Source organism: Brachypodium distachyon, chromosome 1, assembly GCF_000005505.3.
Source record: "Brachypodium distachyon strain Bd21 chromosome 1, Brachypodium_distachyon_v3.0, whole genome shotgun sequence".
In the NCBI taxonomy this organism is placed as follows: Eukaryota; Viridiplantae; Streptophyta; class Magnoliopsida; order Poales; family Poaceae; genus Brachypodium; species Brachypodium distachyon.
The window spans coordinates 50,063,913-50,084,694 of record NC_016131.3 but is presented as its reverse complement, the minus strand read 5'-3'; the positions used below and the strand labels follow the sequence as shown (position 1 = coordinate 50,084,694).

The 20,782-nt window shown below is 43.2% G+C and overlaps 2 protein-coding genes across 3 annotated transcripts; one reads left to right on the top strand and one right to left on the bottom strand.

The window, feature by feature from the left end:
• Positions 1–235: 235 nt before the first annotated feature.
• On the bottom strand, positions 236–9,307 carry LOC100834039 (kinesin-like protein KIN-UB). Of its 2 annotated transcripts, none has more exons than XM_014897588.2 (19): positions 8,875–9,307; positions 7,676–7,776; positions 7,471–7,593; positions 7,128–7,313; positions 6,795–7,016; positions 6,538–6,703; positions 6,281–6,430; positions 6,028–6,116; positions 5,658–5,861; positions 5,001–5,093; positions 4,727–4,858; positions 4,476–4,607; positions 3,901–4,042; positions 3,340–3,453; positions 2,653–2,778; positions 2,414–2,539; positions 1,827–1,970; positions 1,001–1,129; positions 236–915 (listed from the first exon to the last, which is right to left on the bottom strand). In XM_014897588.2, the coding sequence occupies exons 1-19, from the start codon at positions 9,086–9,088 to the stop codon at positions 755–757; spliced, it is 2,754 nt and encodes a 917-aa protein (XP_014753074.1). In that variant the 5' UTR covers positions 9,089–9,307; the 3' UTR covers positions 236–754. The 2 variants fall into 2 exon arrangements, with proteins under 2 accessions (XP_014753074.1, XP_003557230.2); XM_003557182.4 differs by having other exon boundaries at positions 3,340–3,432.
• A 3,149-nt stretch (positions 9,308–12,456) lies between these two features.
• LOC100828557 (transcription initiation factor TFIID subunit 14b) lies at positions 12,457–15,686 on the top strand. The gene is made up of 7 exons (XM_003561161.4): positions 12,457–12,762; positions 13,590–13,672; positions 13,809–14,030; positions 14,106–14,293; positions 14,368–14,492; positions 15,047–15,125; positions 15,236–15,686. Exons 1-7 carry the CDS (start codon positions 12,553–12,555, stop codon positions 15,262–15,264), a joined length of 936 nt encoding a protein of 311 aa, XP_003561209.1. The 5' UTR covers positions 12,457–12,552; the 3' UTR covers positions 15,265–15,686.
• The last annotated feature ends 5,096 nt before the right edge of the window (positions 15,687–20,782 follow it).

Here is a 20,782-nt window from a genome sequence, read left to right as displayed (position 1 = left end):
CAAATTTAGTCATGTTTCAAGTTTGTCAAAATTTTGATGAATCTAGACATGTTTTAGTGTATAGATGCATTCAAATTTAGTCAAAGTTGAGACATCTTTTGTTGGATAGAGAAAGTAGAAAACTTCCGTACAACAAGATATCCCCAAATTCTTACCACAAAATACCACGATAATTCAGACTTTTCATGGGACGGGTAAGAATGGAGAACTAGGAATATTGTGCGGAGGAAGAAACTTTTGAAATGCTCATATGGATCGTGCAGAACATACATGATCATAAGAAGCTGACCTCACACTTTCGCAGTAACAAGTTGACAGTCAAAACATTGGCTACTGTACAATGTACTGAATACAAGTATGAACAGTTCATATGCCAAGTCTCGTAACTATCTGCACTCTCTTACTCTCTCTCCCTCTACCAAACAGGATTAGTTTGGCCCTGATGATCATTTTACAAGAATAATATTACAAACTACATTAACTAAAAGTGGAAAAAAAACCTTGCGTAGTAGGATTAGAACAGATGAGTTGCTACCAAGAGTTTCGGCAAAAATGAACTCTCGAAGATAATAGATGCGCAGACCCTTGCCAGTTGAGACAAATCCAGTGGCCCACCCATGTAGGCTTGCAAAAACTGGGTATATCAACCGTCCATATGCTTGATCACCGGCACTCGGCATGGCGGCTCACCTATTCTTGTACGAGGAATGTAACTCCAGGCAGTGAGACCCAGTAGCATCTTTTGGTTATTCTATCAACATTCTATTCGCAGTCTTCTCATCTCTGATTGTAGAATGGGACTAGATGTCAGTGTGCGGTATGCCAACATCCTTATGTCTTCTCGAGAACAATCCCTCGAGATTCGAACAAGTTCCCAGAGTGCACCTTCGCTGACGATATCCTTGGCATTTACCTCTGCAAAAAGACCAAATTAACACAGGTACATCAATAATATTGGATTTGCTTCTGTGTGCGTGTGAGAGAAAGAGAGATGACCTACCATGTTGTGCCAAATGGCACAGTGCAAGCTCAATGTGCCGCCTAATTGGAGCAGCTTCATTGTTCGCATTCTTTACAATCCAAGGAAGTGCCCCATCATCGACCAACAATGATCTCCCAACCTTGTTTCCTGATGTTATAGAAGAAGTATGCACGAGCCTTAGTTAGTATTACATCGTTTATATCATCACGAACGGGATAGAATCATGAGTTCAAGACGAATACATTGATCGATATCAAACAGAACGCAGGTATATCGTTCAAAGTTAGGTCAAACTTTGAAGTATATTTAATTGATAAAAAATAAGAGAGAAGTAAGAACTGCATAAGAGCCAATGAATCAGCGCATCTATTCTTTGACTACGTTTGATAGATGTGTTTCAGGTGCTATTTCCTTGCTCTCAATCAAACAGCTAGATAGGCATGTAGAGAATGTTGATTGTAGGAACAGCACACCTCCAACAAATCTGGAGCCAGCAAGCGAAGCTTCAGCTACCAGCCCCAACATCGAAGCCAGAGCAGCCATAGTTGTCGCCTAATATTTAAGGAGCTTCCTTTTATCTGTGTTGCTTATGTAATACATAACAATAACGTTGTTTCTGTTATGTTGATATAAATCAGGTTAAGTGCAGTAGGGTCACAAAACTGGAACGTGTCCTTTAAATCATATCTTTGGATTGTGTAATATGTCACCACCGTAATAAGGGAAAACAAATGAGCAGCACATGAATGAGTAGCATTTTTTAATAAAGAGGGAGGTCCTCCACCAGTTTCTGTTAAGGAAACCACATAATAGGATTCAGAAATCAGTTCCATTAATCCATTACCTTGAGTAGCTGCCCTAGATTCACATTTTGCGAAGTTTGCAATGCCACGAGCAACTTGAGCAAGGACATCAGGGTGGCCACACTTAACCATCCCCAGCAATGCCTTAATGCCACCTTCTCCTCTCAAACGAGTTTGAAGTTTGTCTGGTAAAAGAAAAGGTGAGGTCAAGGACAGCCATATGGATAGAAATGCTGTCTTGTCTGACATCCAAGAAATTTTGAAATTATTTTTAGAATATGTAGGATCCTAGACGTACTCAACTTTTTTCGGAGAAAAGTGATCCACTTATTTGAGAACACTAATCTATTTTTCAACTTGTTCCCGAAAAGTGCCTGGTATTTACCAAAATCAAGATTGTCGTTTTCTCCTTTCGGTATTAACCTAGAGGCTAGAGCTACAAATAAATACGCATGGTGTGGATAATTACGTGATTAAATTATAAATTGGATGGTCCTGGTACTTTATAACTAGTTGGCACTAACAGTATTACTGTAGAGTAACACTTTCTGGCACATTTATCTTTCAGCACATTAAATTCTTAGCATAATATATTCCTGGCATCAGCAAACTAGTAAACTAGGGTTACCATTGCCACACAGGTTAGCAATTGCACCAGCCACCATTCTTAGAGTTTGTGGATCCTCTGCATCTGATGCGGTCATTGACAACAAGGTTACACCACCTTGAGCCATGATAAGATCTTGATTTGTTTCTGCATTTAGAACAATACAGTAAGATAAGCAGACTTTTCTACACAGAAAAAGGTTCGCTATCTAAAACTTCCTTCATGAACTAGGAAGTTGGTAGTACTACTGAGTAACTAACCATTCATTGCAAGATTAGCAATTGCTCCTGCTGCTACTCTGCGTATGGTTTCATCCTCAGAGCTCCTAAGCAGCATTAGGAGGGAAGTAAGGCCACCTGCTTCTACAATCTTTTCTTGATTTGCCTCTGAAGTACACAAGGTCAAACATGGTTGGTTTGTGATTATATAAAATTAGCACATAATGATGTATGATATTCAGGGAAAAGTGAGCAACTACATGCAGTTGTTCAAAAATTGTGTCCAAACATTGCAGATCTGACATGACCAAGCAACTGAGCAAGCATTACACTGCGCATCAAAAGTTACATATCCCATTAAATAGTGATATTTAGTGCTAGGGTTAGATACTGAAGCATCAACAGAAATCATGCTATGCTGCAGCATCATTATAGCCATTTGCTTCATCCTATTATCTACCAGAAGGCAATTCAGCAGTCGATAACATGCTTATAGAGAAGTTGCATCACTTCAGCTGTTCAGCAGCATGAACGAAACAGTTCTCCATATGTAGCTATATTTAGACTAGATATATAAGATTTAGATTGTGTGCCTAGGCATGCAGCAGATGCTGATACTTATTCACATATATGACGGAAAAAACATACCCATAACAACAAATGCAAAACTCCACATGTAAAACAATAAACAGCAGCTATATATCTAATTAACACAATGCAAAAGCTTACCTTCAGCTGCCAGGTTTGCGACAACTTTCACTGCGTGAATACGAACATCAGGTTCTTCCGATTCAAGCAATGACAGTATCTTCTGTAATCCGACTGGAACAGTTTGCGGAGAAACTTTAATCAAAACAACAATCACAGTTACAGAGATGTCAAATAGTTCAAACGGCACTAATTGTTCCGGTAAAAAAAAACCGGCACTAATTGTTAAGACTAAACACAAGGCACAAAACATTGCACAAGTTCTGTCAAAGGTTCAAAATCATATTCACATTATTTCATTCAAGTCCCCAATAGCTTTACTAATTCCAATTCATTATTTGGTATTCCTTATCATTATCAAATCTACATAAACATAAGCAGGCGGGTGTCCAAGCATACTACAAAACATTTCTTCAAAGTGTGTCACATCTGATGACTACTATGATAATAAAACAGAATTTGACAGACAAGCAGGAGTGAGTCAGGTGTAGAACCAAAACAAGTCGCATATTGGACTATATGAAATTTACTGGACTGTAGGGTATATTTCATTCTCAAGAAACAGAAATAAGTTCTAAATACCTTGTTCAAAGAGTTTAGCGACAGGTGCCTTAGGTCCATTGCTTTGCTCTCTAGGCTGCGAACTCCGAGTATGAGACATCAAAGAATCTAACCCAGGAAATATTTTTCCAGGTCCATCTCCTGTGTCGAGGCTTATTCTCGTCTAACAAAAAGAAATTGAAATGAAAGAAAAAACACATGTTATGAACCTTATGAAAGTATCATACCAACTGTATTAGAAGTAAAAAAAAAAGAGGATGTTCTAACATATTGCAGACACATTCAGTAAGGCAGTATAATTCAATATAGTAGGGAATGCCACAAATCAAGTAATTTTGATGAGTTTACTGCTTCAACTAAAAATTGCAGGCCAAAGAACATCCGAATCTTTTATGACGATTTGAAACATTCAGGACTAATATGATTGCATTTCTTTTCTGAGCTATGCATTATAGTGTTGAAAGGCAATAGCCAAAATAGATATATGAACCAATGGCTACACAACTTGCCAAATTAAAGCTAAAAATTTCACATCACAATCTAGCAATTCAGAATCATTAATTGCATATAAAACTAGCATCACCAGTAACTCCTACCTCATCAGCATCCAGACTCAACTGCATTAACTGACTTTTTAGAACACCTATTTCTTCTTCGAGTTTCTCCTTTTGACTAGCTTCAGTATCCAGCATTTTCCGGAGTCTCACAACTTCAGCAGTAGCTGTAGCCTAGAACATGAAAAACAAGGTTATCTTCTAGAACAGAGGAATGAATTTATCCACAGATAAAAATAATCTTTTTCAGCATGATGATTGATTTTTAAGGTCATATTTTAGAATATATATACCTCCATCTTTTTCCAGTGCGATAATTGATTCTTAAGATCATTGGACTCATCTTCAGCAGATTGGCGTAACACTTTCTCATTCTGGAGTAAGTTCTGCACTTCCCCATTTGAAGTAGATTCAGTCTCTTTAATCTGCATTAAAAAAATGCATGAGTAAATATATTCAGATTTTACAATAGAAAATTTGGTACTAGTCATAACACACGTTGAAAAAAGAACCCATAACTAGCAAAATAATAAATACGTAAAGCTGAAATAAATATGTCAGATCTACCTGTTTCTTGGGTGATTGTTGGTGCACTTTCCACTTCTCCTCTAGTATCTTTATGGAGTCCAAGTATTCTTGATGGTACTTCATTTTCTCATTCTGCGTTAAGAAATCACAAACTAAATTAATACCAAAATGAAGTTTCAATCAAGTATGCCAGAGCCATGATGATTATTTACAGAGCTTGAAGATGGAGAGATTCGTATTGCTTAGAGAATAAGAAAGAACTTCCAAAATAAACATATAATTTATTTGTGTTATGGTACTTATTCTAGATCACATTTGCATTTAGAAGGACTCTTGAGAACTTAGGGAAGATGCTTGAGGAGTTTTGAGTTACATGGTAGCAAGAGGTGAGAGGATTGAAGAACCCAGAAACGGAAGAGGTATCAATTAACAAATAATTCAGGTAGTTTAAGATTTTGAAGTACTTTATGGTGCAAATACAAGGCCAACTTTAGCTACGCATTTCCACATATTAAGACTACTGGTGTCCCGGACCTAACATTCTCTAACTAGAAAGTAAAAACACATGAGAAGCTTAGAAATAGGCTTGGAGCTCAACAGATCCCTTACTATAACAACTAAGATCCAAAACAAAAGAAAAAGAGCTAATTTATTTATGTTGTAGAAAACAGCAAGAACATTATGATGGAAGCAAACCTCAAGAACAATTTTGCATTCCCTTTCAGCCTCAGCAATACGGAATTGAGCTTCTGCTGTTATTCTTTCAACTTCGTCATCAAAATATTTCCGTTGCCGTTCATTTTCTGCAATTAACTTATCCAATTCGATATCAAGCCTCCTGCATAAACTTTTGTAGTCAAATTCTTCCTTCAATTTCACCATGTTCTGAACCTTCATTGCCTAGACATGAAAAAATCAAAGTAACTATTAACCTTTCAATAAACAAAGCAACTCTCAGTAGTTCTCCAACATTTCAATGGAATCATTAGATGGGCAGTTGGTCAATGATTTTCTAGATGAAAATAAAATCTAAAACCATTAAATGTATCTTAGTGAAAGAACTTACTCTTTGTCCAAACATTATTGTACTTGTAGTCTCCCCCCGATGTCTTGGAGATGGACCAATTGTTACAACCAATGATGTTCTTGCCGTGCCTATAAAATCCAACAACAGAAGACCTCAGTCAGAACAAATAACTGTGACAGGCAACAAGGTGCACAAGGGCATGTCTTCCTCCTAGCTTCGCAATAGGATGGGCATGCCTTCCCTTGCTATGCCACAATGTCATTTTTGCTTTGACAAAACAACTAGTATTTACCTCCAAATGAATCTTTAAGCAACCTGGTAAGCTTGGAATCACGAACAGGTACATGTGCGCTGCTTTCAGCAAGTGCATTGATGCATTTTCCCAGTGAACTTAGGGACAAGTTGATAGACTTTGCCTCTTCTAGCGTATGACCCTCACTTCCTGCAAACATCAATTTTAATTTTACAGGGTTGCAAATTACAGTAAAAGCTATATAGCAATATCAAGAAAAAGATGGGTCAAGATTATATCAATGAGAGTGCACTCACCTGACTTGTCTATTCGCTCAGAACCTGCTAGGTCTACAACTACAAGCTTGCTTTTCCGAACAATAGGTGGTCGGAAAGATCCCACCATGGATGATGAATGTCCATTTTCAGCAGACATACTAACATCCATTTCATTCCGACCTTTCACAGCCCTTCTGACATTTACCTTCACCAAGATATCACTAAAAGTCAAAAAATAACTAAGGTGATCATAATGATGTGCTGATAAGCAGCAATATCAAGAATCATGAGGTTACCATGAGGATTGCATGACTACGAGATGACTCTGTATTTAACTTTGTGTTTGCAGCAACACGATGAGCTTCACCGATCCTTAAAAGGTCCATAAAGCTCTTCTGATCTCTAACTTCAACTACTGTGGCCCCAGGCAATGAAACATCTCCTGTCCTTGGGTCCTCTACAATGGCTATGTTGTCATTTACAGGATCAAGGAGGTCTTGTATCATTTCCATGTACAACTGCAACAACAACCCTCAATATACAATTACGATGCCAGAACAACAACTTGGAAGTCACAAGTTAAAATAGAAATGAGATACACAATCACATATAAGCCCAGCATAACAAACCTGAAGATACGATAGAGACACTGTATCAGTCTCAGGCGTTATATCAGCTAGGATATCCTCCATTGCACGGACCATAATTCCCCGAGCAGCAGTATCTTCATCACCCAGTCTTCCAAGCGTAAATGTCTTGCCAGTACCAGTCTGCCCATATGCCATAACTGTACCATTATATCCCTCCAGAACACTCTGCAGAACACAGAGAACACTACATTAGTACAGTCACTGGTAAAAGAAGTAACAAAACAGCACGGATCAAATTGACGGCCATGGCAGAATGAGAAAGTTGCTAGTGTTGAACATCATGCTTCAAGGTAAAACCGATAAAGGTCAGAGCTTCATATACCTCCACAACTGGTTTAGCAACAACTTCATACACTCTCTTCTGTGAAGAGAACTCTGTAAGCACTTCATCGAATTCATATGTGTCTGACTCCCAATTGTTTTTCCGAAGCTTTAGTCTTTTGAGCTGCATTTCAAATGTTCATCCAGTGAGACCATAGGAAAATTAAACAGATCTTTTTCGCACAGTATTATAAAGGAAACCAAACCTCTGGCTGGAGTTCAACACAATCAGCGAAGTCAGCATCTGCTGCCTGCTCTTCTGCATTCCGAGGCCTAAGCCTTACAGCAACTCTAACTCTGCTAGAAACTGCAAGGAAATTGGGGAGTAATTAAGAAATGTAACTGGTAAAATGAGATGCTCTAGGTCAAACCAATAATTCCACCAGCACAAAAAAACGCAATGAATGCTTCACACATTTTTACATGAATTTGGAATGATCATGTCAAGCAACAATAAAGCACAACATACAATAAAAAAAATCTAGCAAAAGCTGTCAATAAAAGAATTAGGATAATCTAGCATTTTTGACATGCAGCTCACATTAGCAGGTTGGTGGTGTGTATGAAATGCAGAATTGTAAGAGTGGTACTGCTGAGATGCCCCCCTCAGATGAAGCCATGAAGGAATCAGGTCCGATCTCTATCAAAATGGTAATTCTACACGCAGTAGGTGCCAATTCATTCGAGCGCGCATCTACCAAGAGGTGTTCTTCAGGACGCCTTGCAGTTGTGTTAAATTCGCAAGGTAAATTCGGTAGGTGTTGGCTGGCCACAGGGGGGTACACAGCCATCATAACTGATGCACCAAGGAACAACAGGACGAACACATGGTCCTGGAACAACCAAGACTACACCAACGATGTCCTCCCTTAGAGGGAACCACCTTTCTAATACGAAGCAAAAAAAAAAACAAGCAGTATTACAGCGCAGGATCCGCCGCTAATGTTTTCCCAAATGACACGATCCAAGTATTTGCGCAAAAAAAAAAGATATTACTATGATCCAGTAACAAGAACCACTACCGTTTCCAGATGCTGCAAGCGTCGTGCAGCTACGTCACATCATAACACCATCATCTAATCCAAGCAAGTTTGCTGGCGCCTTACTGGACAACCGCACGCAAAATCTGAGGGGAGGGGATTCGCCGACCAGATCGGACTATCGAAATGGCGAGCACGTTTCGCTTGCAGCCGCATCGCACGTAACGGCCGATGAACCAAAATACCCCTGAAGCCTCACGAGATCGGGCGGCAGGTTCAGCTTTGAAACGCGCGAGCGAGCGAACTGCAGGAACTAAACAGAATGCAGATCGGCGCAGACACCAAATCCCACTAAAATAAACCCAGAGCGGCAAATCCAAACCCAAACCCAAACCCAAATCCGGATCCCAGACACACTGACTGACCTCCAGACTCGGATGAGGCGCGCCCGCCGCCGCCGCCGGCGGCAGAGGGGAGCGGGCCGGAGCTCGTCCGCCGGTACGCGCTGCCGCCGCCGCCGGGGGCCGCGGAGAGGCGAGGCTTCCCCGGCGCCGCCTTGGGCGTGGCGGTGGAGCTCTGCTGCCTGTCCAGCCTCCCGCTCATCCTCCCCGTACCACCGTTCCTCACACCGCTCGCCATTATCAGGGAGCGAGCGAGCACGGGAGAGAGATCACGATTCACGAGGGGAAGGTGAGCCGAGAGGAGAGGAAAGGGCAGCACACGGGAACGGACGCCGGGGAATAAATGCGGGCGGCGCGCGGGGCCCAGCGGCAGCGAGCAAAGGCGGAGGGCCGGCGAGAGGGGACGGAGGCGGGGGGGAGAGAGGAGATGCTGGCTGGCTGATGGCTGCTCTGCTGCTTGGTTGGTGGGCGGAGAAGCGAAAGAAGGGAGCAGCGGACTCGCGTCGCGTCTGACCTGCGGGCCCGTTTCTCTTCTGCTTCCGGGCCCAGTTTCCAGTGACGTTCGCTGATGTGGGGCATGGACGGCCTGCTGGTCCCGCATGGCAGTGAAGGTGGTTATGTGGTCCCCGGTAACATGCGACTATGCTGAGAGGCTGAATGGTATGACGAGTGGGGCCCTGGCCCAGGGATGAAGGGAGGGGGGCTCGTTTGAATTTCGAGTGACCTCTGCCTTTCTCTGGTTTTGGGGGTGGGGTAAAGCTGAGACCACTGTTACTTCTTCTTTTGACACCGGATGACCAGTTTACTGTTACTGCTTAACCTGGGTTTTCGCTGATGGTGATGATCAAAGTGGAGGTGGGAAATGTTTAGAAAATTGGTTCAACTTTTGAATGCAGTGGTAATTCAAGTGCATCAGGCTAACTTGATATCCGCAACCAAGGTTCCCATCGATCATACATGCCCCATTCTCTGGATATTTGCGGACATTGTCAAAGGCAAGCAGCGCAATCGTGTCGCCATCGATGCTACATTACATCCAGATTGTTCATACACATAGTACACACACTTTAAATCTAGTTGGGGCCATGTTCCCATCGATCTACTGATTTCGTGTGGGAGTTTGACAGACAATGAAAACGCAACTCCCCTCTGTCTTCTTTCACAAGATAATAATCGATCGATCCCTTTGCAATCTCAATGCACAATGGCCACAAAAAGTTGTACTGACTTGGGAAACAAATTGCGGCTAGTAATTAAACACGGATAGGATATGTAGGGTTAATTAGGTCTAGGAGGTGCCTTTGCTTGGATTGCAAATCCAGTTTGAGCTACAAGCTACACAAGCCTATACTGCATTGCTGGTGCATGTATTGTTGTGACAGTACTCTACAGAGGTTTATCCTTCGGTTGGTACAACTGACATCATGCGTATATCGCTTTGTTTGTTTGTTTCCTCCCAAGAGATGCTGAACGCAACAGCAGTACATCCCTTTCGCCCCCTAAATTAATTTAAGCCCATCGACCGGATCTATACATTCAGTTAATGAGGCCCTTAATGATCATGCTCACCCTGCACTGCACATACCATTCCTGTCCCTTCACAACAGAAGATCATGGCTCCTACTCCTCCTACGGATGCTTTAGAGAGATTCTTCTCAAAAGAAATAGCTTCAGGATTCCATATGCCGTATGGTCTCATTTTTTTATTGTAGACTTGTAGTGCGTCCATGCAGTCCTTGCAGAGGTTTAACCTTTCTTGAAGGCATGAAGGATTCATTAGGCCGTATGGCTTCACGTTTTACATCATGTACGTCCATGTAGTGGCATAGGGGTTAACCTTTCTTGAAGGCACAACAAGCTCTTCTCCCGGTACATCACACTGTAAAAATAAACTCTCAAACAACAATGCCCCATGAACAGGTGTAGCAGCAAGTCTGAAAATAAAGAAAATGCAGATACAATGCTAACAGGTAACATTGGGCTGTTGCACCCACTGCTTTTCTTGTTAGTACAAAATAATTTAAGCAATTAGTTAAGCCAGCGGGTGCGACACCATGCATCTTGCCCTGTCACGGCGACTTCTGTTACGAAATGCTAACAGCAACAGTAGTGCCCAACGGCCCATGCATGACAGCCAAATAGCTGGTGCCTGCTGGTAGCTGGGAACCCTGAGCATGAACCAAACAGTAAAAGGCTTGAACTCAATCGAACTATCTCTCTATATATTTGCTCGCTTGTCATGAACAAATTTTCTACTATGTGTCTTTATATTTGATCATGCGGTTTTCTCTGTTGTGCAAGAGGTGATTAAAAAAAGAGCTGTATCCTTCTCCTTGAGAGGAACTAATGGCTCGCACAATGAGACCAGATCCTCTCTCAACCAATGCCCAGCAGCGTACCCGATTCTTATTCTGCTCGTCAGGTTATGTCAGCCCGATGATCCATGGACTGGTGGGACGCATGCAGAAACAGAAGAGACGGTGGACTGTTCCAAGAAGAAGCAAAAGATGACACATCCGTTTCATTCCTCTCTGTTACAAAATGCCAATTGTTCAGCAGTAGCGCAGATTGTTCCTTTGTCTTTGGATTCGTCCTGGCCCGTTGCTCGATGCTCACAGTTACATTTAGACACAGCATTCCCATGTAGGTAGCTCCTGGAGAGGCCGGGCAAGATTGGCCCGATCTGGCATTTCCATTACTAAATGGAACCGGTGTGTATGCAATGCATGGGAGTCTGAATCTGGTCGGTCTGCGATACAATATGCAGGAGACCAGACATCGCACTACCGCTAAAACTCTGCTGCCGCTGGAGTTTGATGGATCGATGGGGACTTTCAGCTAAAACTTCCTCGTGGGCGGCCGGCCCAGGCCATGCGATCCAACCAAAAGAGAGATGGTACTAATAATGAAGAACCACTCGGGCGACACGCGCGCGGTCGGATCTGGGAAGAAAAAGGCATGCTAGCTGCAGCTGCAGGACCGGTATGGAAGAGCTGGATGACATTCAAGACACCATGGATCTGGAAGCTGGATGACATGAAACACCAGCCAGCGGAACGAGCTAGCTAGATCGTGACATTGATCCCCTTCCACTGCACATTAGACGCCTGCAGAACTGCTGCTGATCCATCCAGACTCTGAAAGCGAGAAAGTAAGCATAAGAAAGCAGGGAGTAGTAAACACAGTTGATTTTACACAAACAGAAATATCCATGTGACTGGGAACGTACTTTTCCTGTGCTAGATTATTTGGCGGTAATACTTCTCGCTGCATTTTTGTCGGTGTTTTTTAAGCAAGTTCATGGGGGACTCGCATTTTCTTCTTTTTTTACGACAAAGAACCTAGACTCAACTGGCCCTGTAGCCTTTTAGAGGACAGCGGGCCCTTTGTGCATGTGCTATAGCTGACCCAAATCCGTGGGGATGTACGTAAACTAGGCCTGAGGAGTCCACCCGTTCCATGAGCCCACGGGGACACCGTAGCCAGGGCCGTACCAACCCCACTGGCCCACTCCCATCCCCGGTCCTTTACAGCCCAACTCGACTGGACCATAGTCTAAAAGGGCCAAAAAAAAAAAGTTCAATTAGTCACGCAGTCAGACTCAGACCAAACGCGCTGAGCCCGACCCCGACCGACGGGCCCGCGTCGCCTGAACTGACCGGAGCGCCTCCCCCAAACCCTCGCCCCCGCGCCGGCCCGCCGATGGCGCACCACCCCTCCTCGCCGCCGCCCGGGCCGCCGCCTGCGACGCCCACCGTTCCCGTGCCCGCGCCTGCTCCCGCTCCCGCCTCGGAGTCGCCGCCTACGCAGGCGGCGGCGGGGGCGGGGGCGGCGACGGAGCCCGCGCTGACGGCCGCGCAGAAGGCGCTCCGCTCCAAGCCGTCGCGGTCTCCCGAGGACCCCGACAAGAAGGTTCGTACCTCCACACACTTGCCGTATTCGATCTATGGTAGTGCTACCTCGTATGGTTAGTCGTCCTGTGCTGCTTGTTCCGCATTGTGGGTTGGGGAGCTAGGGTTTTTGGCGGGCGTGGTCTGTGCCGGCTACCTAGAGCTTACTGAACATAAAGCCTTATGCATCATGTTCCTGTATATGCATCAATAAGCATTAAACTGTGGAAATTCGAAGGATTGCAAAATGTTCATTGCTTGCCGCGATAGAATACCACTACTACAACGGATTTCAACGCGAGCCCTAATTAACTGATGTGCCCAAGTTGCATCGAGCTGGGTTGTCTGATAATGAGATTGATAACTCTATGCAGCATTTTTGTGTAGATGTACTTGCATTTAGATTTAGTGTATTTCATGCATTTAGTTAAACTGGTGGGTATTGTTTGAGAATAGTAGAAAGAGAATGGACCAGAATGTCTAGGCATGTGCCTGAGTGCCTTAGCTTGTCATTGGCGGGGAATCCTTTGCGTCATGCTAATTGCTACCATGCCTTTGCGTAGAACAACGTCTCCGCGTAACATATGGCGGTCCAGTAAATGGTCACCTGCTTCTGATGGCACAGAAATCACGTCAAGGAATAAGCATTCACGAAAGCACAACTTCCGTTTATTTAGATACTTCAGTACATGGTTTGATGAATTGGACCATAGGACTCAAAGTTGGCAAAGTTCATTCCGAGTGATTTTCATACTATATATGATTGTCTCATAGTAATGAGATGCTAAACCTTATTGATCTGTATCTGTAATGATTTTTTAATTAACTATTGCCAAAATTGTTCAACAGAATAAAAAGCTCAAGGATGTGGAGATCAGTTTTCCGATTGTTTATGGAACCATTTCTTTCTGGCTTGGTAAAAAAGCAAGCGAGTAAGCATTTGCTTCGCACAGACTTATTTTTGTTAATTTCATGAAATAATCAAATTGTTATCACTTCGAACTGTAAATACCATGTTCTTACATGTAGTGAATATTTTCTGAAGACCGTGTGTTCTTGACCTTCTAGATACAACTCTCACAAATGGACTGTATTCATCCGTTCTGCGACAAATGAGGATTTGAGTGTCATAGTTAAGCGTGCAGTGTTCCAACTTCACCCAAGTTTCACTAATCCAACAAGAGTTATAGAGCAACCGCCTTTTGAGTTGTCTGAATCTGGATGGGGAGAGTTTGAGATTGCAATAACCCTTTATTTCCACAGTGATGTCTGTGAAAAGCGCTTGGATTTGTAAGTTCAGAAGTTGTTTTTTGAACAGTGGTTTTAATTTGGGGAGCAGATACTTATTCTATACAATTGATACAGGTTTCATCAACTTAAGCTGTATCCGGAAGAGGATGCCGGACCTCAATCAACCAAAAAACCTGTTGTGGTGGAGACATACGACGAAGTTGTCTTCCCTGAACCCACAGAGTCATTTTTCCTACGAGTGCAAAATCACCCAGCTGCTACTGTGCCTAGGCTACCTCCTGGTATAACCTTGCCTTCACAAGGTATGTGGCTTACCCGGCTGCACTTCCTATTTTCACAGTAGGAAGTGATAAAGTAACATCTGATATTTTTTTAGGCCCTATGGAACTTATGCCACATGATAAGAAGCGTTATGACAATAAGGATCATCCTTTGAGCCAGTGGTTCTCGAATTTCTCTGAAGCAGATGAACTATTAAAACTGGCTGCTGCCCGCCAACAGGTGATATTTACAGCTAAACATTTGCCCTTCATTTCTTAGATTTATAACTGTAGCTAGCAATGCTGCTGGAAGGCCTTATTATTTTGCCAATCTACATAGTCTAGTTACGCTTGTAAGCTTAACTGCTATAAAGACTTCTATAATTATCCCATTGTTCACATTTTTCTCATCTAAAATTCTGTCGGTAAATGTGTGTCAATACTCAAGACAAGTTCTACATCAAGATAGAATCTTAGAAAACCCCAGTCTCTTGTAGAGGATTATTTATTTGTTCTAATATGCATATCAAACTTGGGTGGTAGAACTGGTAATATTTTGCACTGGGTGTCACTGCCATAGACTGGGTGACGTCACCCTAGAACTAGAAGTTTTTGGGCCTTAAAACCATGTGGTGATGCTGGTAGCTTTTTTTCTTCTCATCTTACTTGTTTAGTTATGTGATGTTGCATATAATTGTTCACGTAGAGACCCGGTAAGATTCGCATGAACATGAATAGTTGACCGGGGATAAACATCTGGTGATTTGAAATTGTTGTTCTTTTTTCTTCCTCCAGGTGCAGGCTCACATTGCCAAGCTGAGAAGGCAGTTGAGCATGATAGAGGGAATGCCCCAGCAACCCAAAGCTGTCTCTGGTCAGTAAAGCTAGTCATTTTTTCTGATTAGCAGTGATCACATTTGTAGATATATGCTAAAGGGTTTGTACTTTAAACTGATGATGAACTTCACTGTCTTCTATGTCCAGTTCTCAGCCAACAGTTTGGGCACAGCTAAATTAGCTATCGATGTTGTAAGGAAGATGTTGGAACCTGATAACACCTCTCTAACAGAATGTGACGAGTGTATCACTGTATCTCCATTGAAGCTATTGCCTTAGGCTTGCAATCAGTGTTTACCTGCCAATGTGCATATTCTACGGATTGTACTGCCTTTGTGCATCTCAAGGGAACAGTACTTGCTTCTCCTGCTTTTCTATGTCCCCATTTCTTTGCCCCTCCACACTAAAAAGGTCTGTCTGTACTGTTTGTTTTCTTTTGTCGTTTTGCTATATGAGGATATGGATATGCTGTGGAAATCAGCCATGACAGCTAGTTTGCTTGTTCTAACTCTGATAGCAGTACTAATAGTGTTGAGTGTTTGACATTCTTGACCCAGTAACATGATATGCTTCTCCATTCTATGCATCCATTAGCGTACCTAACGTGCATGTGTAACAGTCAGAAGATGTGCTGAACAGTCAATTCACTTCAGGATCCTTCTTTTCTATACATTATGCTTCTCCGCATAAAATGTGACAAAGTGGGGGACAGTCAAGGTTTTAAGTTACCTTGATGACGTTTCTAGATGACACTTGTGCCGGTTCCTTGGAACGGGAGGAATGACATAGTTTTCTGCTGCAGTCATTATGTCTCTTCTTGTTTGATAATGTAATAACACAGATTAGTTCACATGGCTATCTTGTGTTTTCTGAAAGTGTTATTTGTATGTTTCATACTACGTTTGGGGCAGCGGCAGATTTGTTTGCATGCATTGCCTGTGCATTGCGACTGCACATGAGGCATGAGCAATGCTAGGCTTGTATTTCCAGTGAAGCCACGTTGTTATCTTTTGTCCTGTGAATTCTTCTATGTTTCGTTTAGTTTTCCTCATCTGAAGGTAGTAATTTGCTCGGAGAAATGTGAAGTTGAGAGTGGCAGTAGTCGTGCAGCAGGTTGATATACCTCCAGGGGGCAGGGCGCGCGGCATGGTTGGTAGAGCGACTGTGCAGGATTAGTTGCATAGCTGTGCATTCTGACTTGGCCATTACACCTGAGCGATGCTGTGAGTGCAAAGATAAAAGGCTGCCGACGAAATTTTGACACTGAGTTGAAATTTTCTACCATTAAGAAAACTGAGTTGAAATTTACCACTATCTTCAGTTCTCTACCATTTTAACACTGGCAATCAGGATTGCAACAGTGGGCAGATCAACGGTGGGGGGGGGGAGGGGGTGCTTCCTTAATCTACAGGCTCCAACCACCAGCTGAACCTGCTCCTGTGTTTAGCCTAGCTTGGCCACACACAACTTGGTTATGGAATAGGGATCGGCCGATCTATCTATCTATTGATCCATGGTCCAGGTGTTACAGGCTGTTTTTTCAAGGACAACAGGAGCCTTCCCATATGATTTCCCTCTGCCCCCTCTGCTTTTTTCAACTTCAATCATGCCCACTAAGTGCACGCTCTTTCGCGAGTCCTAGCTGGCCGAACTAGAGTTTCATGCACCAACGAGTTCACCCGAAACCCTGGTCCGGCGAGAAATGTGTGTGGCCAAAAACACCTCGGGGTCGAACAATCAGAAGGGGATGATGGACGACCGACACATCCACGATGGGGTGCGATTATTTTCCTCGGACGTCTTGAAGGCAAAAACCTCTTTACTCAAATAGGAGTGCATGGTTACCATTCCGAGTTCAATGCACCCAACCAGATCACTCACAAAATATATACGGATGGATGGAAAAGGTTGCATTATATATGCAAACAGCTGCTGGTTGGTCATTATTGAATGGCTTGATTAATTAAGCCTGGATCTGATTGATGCAGGCATGAAAGCAGCTGATTGATGATTAATTAACTTAACAATCAATGGATGGATGGATAGACGGATACTACCATTCTGGTCATAACTAATTAGTTTCATGATTAGTTTAGGAGCTAAGGTAGGACGTACTGCAGCACGTACGTACTTGCGCACGGTTGCCCATGCACACGAGGGCGCGTCCGTTCCGTTGGATCCGTCCTTGCCTTTGGTCGTGAATTTGGATGGACACTTTGCAACTTGCTGTTGGGGCACTGTCTGTCGATTAATGATTCCCGCGTCAACATCGACCGTCCGCCCGGCGACGTCAAGCTTATAACCACCGCCCGATCGATGGATCGATACGATACGTTCCGGTCCAGGCCCAAGCTCGCCATGTGGAAGCTCAGACGTCGCCGTCCCCCGCCGCGACCGGCCGCCATAGCCCGCCGTCGCTCGCAACGACTTACGTACTCATCGACCCTGCATGAGACATCAATCGATGCAGAGGGAGGCCGAGAGATTTTCTCTTTTTTGAAACAAATTCAATCGTCGAGGTCGCAATTAACTTCTTGGATTCTCTTGGTAGTCTAGAACTCCCTCGGATACATATTATACATATTAATTGTCTCAAATTTGTCCAAATATAAATATATTTATGACTAAAAAACGTCTAGATGTCTGTAATATTTCGACAATTAATATGGATCGGGGAGTAGCTAGCAAGCTTGCACCGGCTGATTTGATCGATCAATCGAGATATAGCTAGCCGGGCGTCGCCGTCCCAGACCGCCTTTGGAGACGACGGCGACGCCGCCTACTCCTCCTGATGACAGCTTAACCTTCATGCCTGTTTGTCTGGCAGGTGTCTCCTGCAGAAAAGAGCAAATCTTCAGTTAGTTAGTGCTCGCTCCGATTCAGGCCAAACTACAGGAAATCTGACGAATCGAATCTCGATCTCCTGCGACAATCTGCATGCATTCGTCCGTAGGGAGATCCGAGGGGCGTTTCCTCCTTTGGGCACGGGTGGCTCTTCATCACTACTGTAGCTGGTCCTGAGCAGTTGTGGATCTAGGTTTTTGAAACCGGGTGGTCCAATGTACAAACTTTTATCCCATTATATATTATAACCAGCAATTTTTTATCTCAAACATACTAGTAGTATTAAATTTGGGAAGAGGAAAAAAGGACATTGGAAACTTTTTGCGATAATTTCAATTCGATCGATGAGCAAATATTAATTCGATTCAACGAAAGACCGAGAAAAATGTCGCCAGCTCCATGTAAGCTGATGCCCCGTCGCATGCTCGCTGTGATGAAGCGTATGTTTGCTGTCCGCTGGCAGTCAGCGACGATGATGACAAGAAATACGATGCGATGTTAGCTTCTCGTGCTCGTATGCTCGGCAAAAATACGATACGATACCAACTGCTCGTGATCGATCGCTAGGCTGGTTCAAGGCCAGATCTGATGTGGTGATGCGTACACTACACAACAGAAAGAAAACGAGAACTGCCGGAAAGATGGGTTATTTGCTCGGAATGATTTTTTTTATGGGTTTAAGATGTGTATATATATACTGTCTTTATTTCCAGCATGGTCTGACCACCCAATGGATCCGCCGGTGGTCCTGAGTCTGGGCGTGGATCTAAACCTATGATATCGTCTCGCGTAATGTGTGCCGAACGATCGACTGGATTGAGACATGGCGAGTAAAAATGGCTTTTGCCTTTTGAGTTTTGATGACTATATAATGTAGTACAGGATATAGATATGGATGCAGAAAAGCTAATAGGCATATAATGGGCCGGCCGGCCGGCTCTCTAATTACAATTAAATAAATTAATTGTAGAAGAAATATCTAGCTTGCTAGTAGGGGTAGTTCACACTTGAGTTGACATTACTAGCTAGGTCCAATCTGAAAACATTCGTGATAAGTACTCCAACATCCAACATAATGTTGCAACTTGTTTGGGCGCCCATACAGCCCTGCTGAACAAATACAAGACACGCGCACACGCAGGGGCTGCCGAGTGCTGACCCCCTGCGCAACCACACAATTAAGTCGTTAACTAATTCCACTTATTGCTGATCTGACCCCCTTAGTATGATTTTACTTAGTTGCCAATATTTAAATTATAGTGTTTATTGCTGCTTATTATAGGGTTGTGCTCTTTTCATGGGCTCCTCAATTTAGACCAGAAGCGGCAGAGCACAGACCGTGGGTCTACTTGTACATTGTAAGTTTGTAACCATCTTTTGAAAGAAAACAAAAACAGTGAGATGCCGGTGCAAACTACATTACTGCACAGATTAGCATAGTGGTGACTGAACGGAATCAGTACTCCTCTTGGCCGATTAATCAATTGACGGAAAGATATGCAAGCATAAACAGCTAAAGGTTAACTAACTAGCTAGTGCGCTGCATAATGCCAGTCTTAAACTCTGCAAATCAAGCATACAGCGGATATCATCACGACAGATGTGCGGACTTGCATCAAACATCGACAAGTTCCAAATAATTAATCTAAAGAACCACTTTTTGGTGAAACGGTGAGGTTACAGTGACGCAATCGACTTTAATTACTGGAGGGTTTAAGAGCGTTACAACAAAATGATGATGCATTTTGTATGAATTCACTGTGAATTTGCAGATTTAACAGGCCCATGCACCCCGCCAAATTCATGGTGAAGTCTTTGCTTGTGACAGAAGGAAATGGTTTAACATGTTTCCTTAATAACCATACAGAGGCTATTTATGTGGAACAAGACTTTCTTTTCTCCTTTTCCTCCACACAATTGGGTGTCCCAGTTAGTGCCCCCATGTTTGATGGCCCAAGCTAAAAGGCTGGCTAATCCATCCATCCATCCATGGAGCAAGGAACCACCTATCATGCGAAGATGCACAAGCACTGGTGGCATAGGTAGCTAGCAAAGGCTTATAGTTTATCCATGTAATGGGGATCTATCTACCAGACAAACTATTGTGTAAATTTTGGTGCTGTGCACTTGTCAATTGTCATTGATCCATCTGTTTTTCAAGGTTAATTAAGGAAAGCAGATGCTGGGGATACTTTATGCGTCTGTAAAATTGGAACATTTGGATCGACCAGCTGGTCAGTCTGAGTCCGGCAGTGCCTATCCGTACAGTGCCCACATACGCTACGACCAGATACGTTTCCAGGAAGGGAGATACGGTCTTGATTGCGCCTGTCTGCAGCAAAAAACACTGGCTGCATTGAAAGCCGTGCTTTGCTTTCTCTCTGATCTATCCATCGTCTCTTTTTGTTGTGCCTGCCTAGCTGCCATAGATATGTCATTGCTCTCCTTTTTGTGTGGCTGTAAAGGACGGGAGCACTTTGAGAGGGTGATATATAATTTTGGTTTTTCCATTTCCCACTCCCTGAAAAAAATGTCAACCCTTCCCCACCACCGCTGGATGCGACTCGATCCTCCTCTCTGATTAGTGCGAGTATGTCTTTCTTTCCCACTACTCGCATCTTAGTATGGTCTATCCTCGTTGACTTGCATCAGTCAAAGGCTCAAACCCTTTACCTTAAAAGCCACTCCCTCCGATTCTAAATACTTGTCGCTGTTTTAATTCAGAAGTACTCCCGTATCACGAATATATAGACAGATTCTTTCTCGAACAAGCTTGTTTGTTTCAGAAATACCTCTAGGAATCATGAAGTTGGACTACTTATATTATACTAAAAAAAGAAGTGTGAGTTT